Here is an 8,875-nt window from a genome sequence, read left to right as displayed (position 1 = left end):
CAACTGCTTACTGCCAACTGCTCACTGCTTTAATGCCACTGCTCATTGACGAAATTGTGTGCATGTTTAACAGGTCCGGCACAATGTCTTGATTAAGCTATATAGCTTGATTTAGCTATATAGCTTTATTAAGCTATTCGGAATAGCTTGATTAAGCTATTTTATCACAATTTTTTCTCAAATATTTTATTTTTTCAGCATGTGCAAAAAATCGCACCTTGGTGCAGTGGAAATATTAAACTTTGAACTCTTCTGAATACAATGCATGTAAACATCACTCACCAAATTGCGTCTCCTTGAGAGACTTTCTAAAAATTTTTAAAAGTTTTTATTGATTAGTGACCACACAGTTATTTCTTGAATGAAATTATAAAGGAGGTCAGTTATAGCCAACAAGATAATTGATTGGTAACAGTTCAACACAATGAGAAGCAATCATACTTATCCATGCCTCACCGCACTCAATAGGACACTTTCCACCAGTGCAGTTACCCCAAACAATGAAAATTCATCTTTTGCTTAAAAGTATTCAACAACAGCAATGTTAGAACTTTCTGTGATTTAGGTTGTTTTTTTGATAGCCCAAAGTACATATATGAATAGTCAAATGCTTGCGACTTTTTGTTTACTTCTCACTAAAAACGTTTTTGTTAAAAACTGCACAGAAATAGCTTTATTAAGCTATTTTAAATAGCTTAATAAAGCTATATAGCTTTATAAAGCTATATAGCTTAATCAAGACATTGTGCTGGACCTGTTTAATATTGATATAACCCTATAATATATGTTGAGATTACAATATTAACACAAATTGGCGGATTCACAGTGAATATGTATACTGAAAGGAAAAAGAAACGCAGGGTAAACTTCTGAGCTAGGTGAATTAAACTTATTTTTCTTTCAATTTTTTTCAGTATTCCTATCTAACTTTTAAAATTATCTTTCAAAAAGGTATAACCAAATTCCTCACTTGATTTTGTCCAATAATTCTTGAGTTATTGAAGCTCATATGACGTTACCCCTGGGTCTCCAGAAGTGAAAATCGAACACTCTTGTATATAATCTTCTACGTCTCTCCTGCATATCTGTCATGAGCGTTGTTTCTCCTTTGCATGGAGCTAGTTCATCAGAGTGAGTATCTTTCAAACCCTGGATACATTGGACATGGGTAACCACGCCAAAAAATTAGTATGCGGCACGCGCATGCGCGAAGAGGAACACAATATTTTGACAATACAGTTACAGTATTTTCAAAAAAGTGTGTCTTTAGCAACAATTTTAAACAGTAAACAGATCTATACTTAACAGGCCGTATAATTCTTTTGAATTTCTTGATTTTGTATTTCTAAGTTAGCTTTTTACGGGCATTAGCCCTACCACGGTTGTCGCTCGGTCATCTCCGTAAACTTTGACTGGCCGAGAGCTTTCGGCAAACCTCGGCTGATTCCCATTCATTCTTCAAACAAGAAAGGGGAAAAGAATAATAACAAATTGTAAAGCCTGCAAGCAATAACTATCAAATTTTATTTATAATGAAATTAAAGAGACCTTTTTATTTATTGCTATAAAAAATATCATGTTATTAAGAAATAATTACTGCTGATTTTGTTGTTCGTTTTGTCATTTTTTTAAGATTGGAAATCTTGCAAAATTGTTAAGTCGTACAAAAAATAGATCATCGGAAAGTTATCTCCCTTGCCTTAAACAGCATTTCAACCAATGAAATAATTGAAAATTTTCTCATCATGCAATTTCTACCAATCACAAAAGAGAGGAAGTATATTTTTTGAATTAAAAAACTTCAACTATTAACCAACTTCCTTGGAAGACGGTAATAAAAAACAAAACAAATTGCAGAATTGTTTTCTTTCATTTCTTGTGTGAATATAATTGTAGTAGAGGTATTTTTATTTGAAATAATAAAAGTTGGAGTGATTTTAAATGATATAAAATAAATATTAAATATAAACTAAATAAACTATTAAATAAGTTATAAATGATAGTTTTCCGTTAAAGCTTTATTCTTTTCTTTCTTTACTAACTTGGGTATTTAGTGCTATAGTTATACACCCCCTTGGATCCACACCTGTACATACACTTTTATATGACCACACATACATATCTATTGGTCAGTTTTTGAAATACTTAGTTTTCATTGGTTAGTGTTTTGGTCTTTGTGGTGTAGTGAGTTTTATTCAGTTTAGACTCTAGAATTCTGATTTTGAATAGAGAAGATATAGTTTACTTCGTACTGACTTTAAATCTATTATTAAATTAATTCGATTCCTGAAATGTAAGTTTTTTACTTGTTTTATGCTACAAGATATGTTTTTCTATAATATTATGTTAAAAATGTGGAAAACAAGATATTTTACTTTTTAATGTTAACATATTGAGTTATCTGTCTATTTATTCAGATATTGATAAATCTGATGAAGTTTTCTTCAAGATCAATTTGTATATAAACCTGAAAATAGTTTGAAATGAAGATTTTGGTGATCAAGATAATATAAATAATTATATATTTTGAGAAAGGTATTTGTATAGAGCAAGTCCTTATTATTACATTTATTGTACATAGGTAACACCATAAAATAAAGAAATGTATATTTGAATTTGAGAAAGTTCAGTTCCATAAATTGGTATGTCTATCTGTATATATATTTTTATGATTTGTAAAGAAATATTTCCAAAGAAAGATAACTCTGATCACAAGAATTTTCTCTCTAATATATATAAGAGTTAACTCCCTTATATCATGTGTCGAGTATAAATTTCTTGTGTGTTGTCATAGTGAATATTGATAATTAATTGTAAAAGGGAAGACAGATAATTTGTTATATTTTATAATCGTAATATTTAATTGAAATAATATTTTGTACATATTTTTATGACGCAATTTGTATATTGCAGGACTTCCAATATTTCCATTCATTATTTCAATTATTGTCCGTATTAATCAACTAAGATGTCATCATAATAAACGTTAAAACTACAATTCAGTGTTTTCCATCATATGTGTTAAAAATGATTATAATTGTATACAACTTGAGGTGGTTTTTGTGGTACTAGGACTGCGATTTAAGGGACTGACCCTCACAACTGCAACAAATAAATTAATGTGAAAAAGCCTTTAAATGAAGCTTGAAAATTAAATCTGTGTTTGAAACAATTTTCATATATGCCTAATTGTGATTTATTAGAGAAAGGTCTAATTAAAAGTAGTTTTTATCCCGATTTTAAAGTATTTTTTCCAATATTAACATGAAATGAAAATAGAAGTAATTTATGTAGCTTTGCAAAGAACCTTGATAATCTTGAAAGGCAATGATGAAAATTGTTGCAAATATAAGTAATTTTCAACGATTATTTAAAGACTTTTTGAACAAAATTATAAATTAAAAAGTTGTCTGGCATATTTTCCATGATGCGCTAGCGCGCATCATAGAACCCGCTCGCAACATGATTCCTTTTCGCGTAACGCCATGTTCACGGTTGAATAAAACCATTCCATTTCTCTGAAATGTTGAGATTACAATATTAACACAAATAGAGCGGATTTATGGTGTATATGTATACTGAAAGGAAAAAGAAATCGCAATTTTACTTTATATATAGCTTTAATTAAACTATATATTTCTTTCAATTTTTTCATTTTGATCAAAATGCTAACTTTTAAAATTATCTTCATAAAAATAACCAAAATCCTCACTTTTTGATTTTGTATAAAACTGCTTATTTTCAATTTTTCTTTTAGAAAATTATTTATATTTTTACCAAATATGTACCTATTCAATACAAATTAGACGAAAAATTATGTAAGTTCCCTGCGCGCTCTATGTTTCCAGAAGTGAAAATCGAACAAGGCTATTTATTAATCTTTTTTCTCTCCTGCATATCTGTCATGAGCATTGTTTCTCCTGTCATTTACAGCTAGTTCATATAAATGTGAAAAATATATTGAAACCCTGGATATAATATCTTATACAAAATAGGTATACCAAAAAAATTATCTGAATGCGCGATTCACACAAATGTTGACAATTAAAAACCCGCTCGTAATATGACTCCTTTTCGCGTATATACTTCATCATATATAGTGAAAAAACAGCTTCTCTGACAACGTGATACAAGTTTTATGGGGGGGAAATGAGCAAATCGAAAATCAGACCCCATTGAACCTCTGTAAACTGTACCAAGATTGCATGAAATTCATATCGTCTCTAAATATTAAAAAACAATGTGTATACCTCAGGTGCATCAAATGGTGCATGCAACAACATTAATTTTGTTGACAAACTCGTCGTCATCAAATTGCACGTGTTTTGGGCTTTTATCGTTTTCCCCACTTAACGTCATACAATTTACGTTTGAGTAATTCTGATCACTGATTTTGATGCATATATAGTAACTAAATTTCTCATCTTTTCTCATCTGACAAATTTTCATAATTTTCTGTCATGCGGTCAAAAAGTTTTCGAATATTACACTATGCTACCCTGCCTTTCTTTTTCCTTTCAATATATTTATATCAGATTATGAGATATACTAATGAATAATCATTAAGTCCATTTTATTCTATGTAAAAGCAGTATACGTTGATATCAAGCAAAGAAAGGAAATTCAGTGCGGGGGGGGGGGGGGGGGGGCACGGCCCAACATAGTTCCCCTACCATCAGCCATTAAAACGGTTTACAAATGACTATCTATAGAAATTCCCACATATAAGTACTTTAATTTCCTAAAGGGTAAAAAGAAACAACGAAAGATAATACTAGATATTTTTACTATGGTGTCCGGATAGGGCCATTTGCGTTAGCGCGACATCGCGTTCAAATAAACGGGGCATCGCGCTAACACACAACACGCCGTCGCGCAAACGCAACTTTGCATAACACGCCGTTGCGCTAACACACAACAAGCCGTCACGCTAACGCAACTTTGCACAGCGTGCCGTCGCGCTTGTGTGTTAGAACTTTGCAAACACACACAAGTGCCGTCGCGCTAACACAACTTTGCTTGTGTGTTAGAACTTTGCACAACGCGCCGTCGCGCTAACACACAAGTAAAGTTGTGTTAGCGCGACGGCATGTTGTGTGTTAGCGCGACAGTGCGTTGTGCAAAATTGCGTTAGCGTGACAGCGTGTTGTGCAAAGTTATGTTAGCGCGACGGTGTGTTGTGTGTTAGCGCGACGGCCGTGTTGTGCAAAGTTGCGTTGGCGCGACGGCCTGTGTGTGTTAGCGCGACGGCGTGTTGTACAAAGTTGCGTTAGCTCGACGGCGTGTTGTGTATTAGCGCGATGTCTCGTTTATCTGAACGCGATGTCGTGCTAACGCAAATGGCCCTATCCGGACACCATATTTTACACTAAAAGTTATACATGTATTTTAAAATAATAACTTTCAGTAATAATTCTTGTATAAATACAAATACCAGGAAATGGTATCCAAGACCATTCTTAAGTTTATTCCTTTGTCATATGTGGCCCCTTTTTTCCCGCGTCAAAAATGCTACCGATATTATTTGCCTGCAAGGAAATGAAGAAATTAATTAAATGTTTTAATTGTTTTAAGGAGATACCCCTTCCTCTGATACACTCTTGGTCGTTACTCTTTTTAACAGTTTCGAAATTCCCAAATCCTCCAAATTTTGTTATTATTGTGAGATCTCCCTTTCCAAACTGATGTAATGTGCAACGTTGCCGAGCTTAATTGGTGTTTGGTGATAAGTCTTGTATCACCGAGGTGTTACACTAAGGTTCGTTAACCTGTTAACTCAGATTTTTGTTGACCAAATAAAATTACAATCAAATATATACAATAAAATAATACAATGGATCAACAGGTTTCTTCTTGATTGGATAACCACTAGCTGTGGTCAAGGGGTGTCTCCCACAAACAAATTTCTTCTTGTCCTGCTAATAAGATTTCACTGCCTCTAAGCACTTTCCCCACCTCTATTCGTGGTATGCCACCTCTCTAAATGTATACTGTCTTATTCAGGTCTTACGTTATGGCTTTTGTAATCCTCAGCTATGTGCCCTCCGCAACTGTTTGCCTTATTCAGATCTTACTACAATGTATACAACGACACACAGCTGAAATATGTAGCTAACACCGTCTCCAGAGAGGTTTCAATACACTTATACAGCGTGTATTACTTCAGAGCAGTTTTTTGTACATTGGCAGATTCATACTAATTACTAATTGTATGATCGTAAAATTAATACTTTTTAGTGTTTAAGACTTTAAACAGAAACGTAGGTCTAACATCAATACGAAACTAAACAACCATATCCGTTTTACTACCCTCCCCTCAAGATTTTATGCGTCCCGCATATGATTATTTATTTCCAATTTATTAACATCTATATTCAATTCTCTGTTATGCCTGACAACTTGTGACACTCTAATACAAGACGTAGTCTTCCATCCACTGTGGTTTCATAACCACAAAATCAGAATCATAAGTAGACAATCAGAATCATAAGTAGACTCTTTGTCTACATCTGCTTCAACTAGAGGTTGGGGACGTCCTCTGGTGCTGTTCTCTCATCATCAGGCGTTTCACCTTGCAACGTCTGAGGGTACCTACGACGCATTCTGTCGACATGAATGACTTGTGGTTTTCCAGCACACCCACGGTCAACGTTGTAGGTAAGATCTGTCATCTTTGAAAGCACCTTGTAAGGACCCCGCCAGTAACTGGTAAACGTTGGCGAGCGACCTGCCTTTCTAACTGGAAAGAATACATAAACTTGGCAGCCTGGCTAAAATTTCTGCAATGACAATTTTTGGTCGTGATACTTCTTTTGTCTAACCATTGCCGTTTTTATGTTCTCTCTGACATGTTTGTGTGCACTCTCCATGGTTTCTTTTAATTCCCAGGCCCACTTGTCTTTGGGAATGTGCTGCACTGATCTGGGCATCTCGAACATGATGTCAAGCGGTGTTGACACTTCTCGTCCCAACATCAGGTAATTGGGAGTGTAGCCAGTTGTCTTGTGAACGGAAGCCCTGTAAGCCATCATTACAAATGGTAGGTGTTTGTCCCAATCTGAATGATGGTCGTTCACGTAAGCGCTTAACATTGTTACTAGCGTCTTGTTAAAACGCTCCACCATTCCATCACTTTGTGGATGATAGGGGCTGGTCCGTGTTTTCTTAATTTTTAGAACCTGGCACATCTCTTCAAATAGCGCACTCTCATACTGTCGACCTTGGTCAGAGTAATAACTGATGGCACACCAAACCGGGCTTTTACTTCTTCAACAATAACCTTTGCCACTGTCTCAGTTGGAGTAATAACTGTCAGAGGTCAAATTGGGAACAACTCTAAACACTTCGGTCAATATCCGATGATTTTGCCAGCGACAATTTGATTGGTTGATAGATTTTGACCTCTGACGTGACCCTCTATGGGATGTTGTTAGATGTTAGTGGAGAAAGTATGCGAGCGGATCTAACATCTAATTTTAATTAGATTACCACTGTCTTGGCTTCCATGTTCGGCATAGGGAAAGACTCGGTCCATTTCGTAAAATAGTCCGATACCACCAATATGTATTTATTGCCATCGTCTGTCATTGGAAGTTCTCCCAAGATGTCCGTGGCAATCCTGTCCATGAGTAAATCACTCTCGACCAACTCCATGGGTGCCCTTCTCTTCATTTGAGGGCCCTTCCTTTTACAACATTACTCACAACCTGCTATGTACATTCTGGTGTCAGCTTGCAAACCAGGCCAATAGAACTTTTGCCTTATTCGAGCTAGTGTCTTGCTCACACCTAGATGTGCAGCTGTCCTCACACCATGACAGTATTTGAATATTGTCCGTCGTTGACTACTTGGAACAATAGCCTGAAAGCGTATGGTCTTTCCATCTTCCTCTTCAAATCTTTTGAAAAGAATGTCATTCTCAATACAAAGATTGTTCCACTGTGACCATAACGATCGTAATACATATCCTTGGCCACTGACCACACTGTACTCAGGTCTTGTCTTCTACTTGACCCAACGTTTGACAAGAGAGATGTCTTAATTTGTCTTGCATGTCTTTTATAGACAGCAATGGGTCGCCATCCTCGTCATTTGATTAACTGGCTTGGGATATAGCTCTCACTACTTCCGGCTTGTTACATTGCAATCCTTTCTCCCAGTTTGGATCGAAACCACACTGGCGACATGGCACACGACTCAATGCATCTGCATTGCTGTGTTGTGTACCTGGTCGGTTTTGTATCTCGAAATCGTATGTACGGAGGATTTCCAACCACCGTGCCAACTGTCCTTCTGAATTCTTTAATTTGAAAATCCACCTTAAGGAGTTATATGGTCTGTTCGGACTATGAACTTTTTACCATAGAGGTAATGCCTAAAGTGTTTGACAAAGTGGACCATCGCGAGCAATTCCTTTCGTCTAACGCAATATCTGCGCTCACACTTTGTCAAAGTCCGACTTGCATAAGCAACAACCCTCTCTTGACCATCAATCTTTTGTGATAGGACTGCGCCTATAGACACATTGCTGGCATATTCCGTATCTAAAATGAAGGGATGAGAGAAATCTGGATGCCTTAAAATTGGAGGGTTGGTCAGCTTATTTCGTAGGGTGTCAAATGCCTCTTGACATTCTTTTGACCAAACAAAGGCGCGCGACCTTTCTCTGTCAGTGTGTGTAGGCATTTTGTAATGCTTGAGAAATCCTTGATGAATCTCTTGTAAAAGCTGCATAGCCCAAGAAATGAGCGTACCTCAGTGGCATTAGTAGGTACTGGCCACTGTTTTACTGCAACTGTGTAATGCACTTACATTTATTCTAGAAGCATAATGAGAGCCTATCAATTGAAAACTTCATAAAATTCAGGCACGTAGC

At 35.8% G+C, this 8,875-nt stretch overlaps 1 protein-coding gene across 1 annotated transcript; it reads right to left on the bottom strand.

The window, feature by feature from the left end:
• Positions 1 to 6,518: 6,518 nt before the first annotated feature.
• Positions 6,519 to 7,671, bottom strand: LOC134263019 (uncharacterized). Its single transcript, XM_062745317.1, has 4 exons — positions 7,489 to 7,671; positions 7,179 to 7,291; positions 6,863 to 7,017; positions 6,519 to 6,739 (listed from the first exon to the last, which is right to left on the bottom strand). Exons 1-4 carry the CDS (start codon positions 7,669 to 7,671, stop codon positions 6,519 to 6,521), a joined length of 672 nt encoding a protein of 223 aa, XP_062601301.1.
• Positions 7,672 to 8,875: the final 1,204 nt, after the last annotated feature.

This window comes from Saccostrea cucullata, unplaced genomic scaffold (genome assembly GCF_032062105.1).
Source record: "Saccostrea cucullata isolate Sc308-1 unplaced genomic scaffold, CSIRO_AGI_Scuc_v1 ctg1512, whole genome shotgun sequence".
NCBI classification, from domain to species: domain Eukaryota; kingdom Metazoa; phylum Mollusca; class Bivalvia; order Ostreida; family Ostreidae; genus Saccostrea; species Saccostrea cuccullata.
This window is presented reverse-complemented; position numbering and strand designations above follow the sequence as displayed.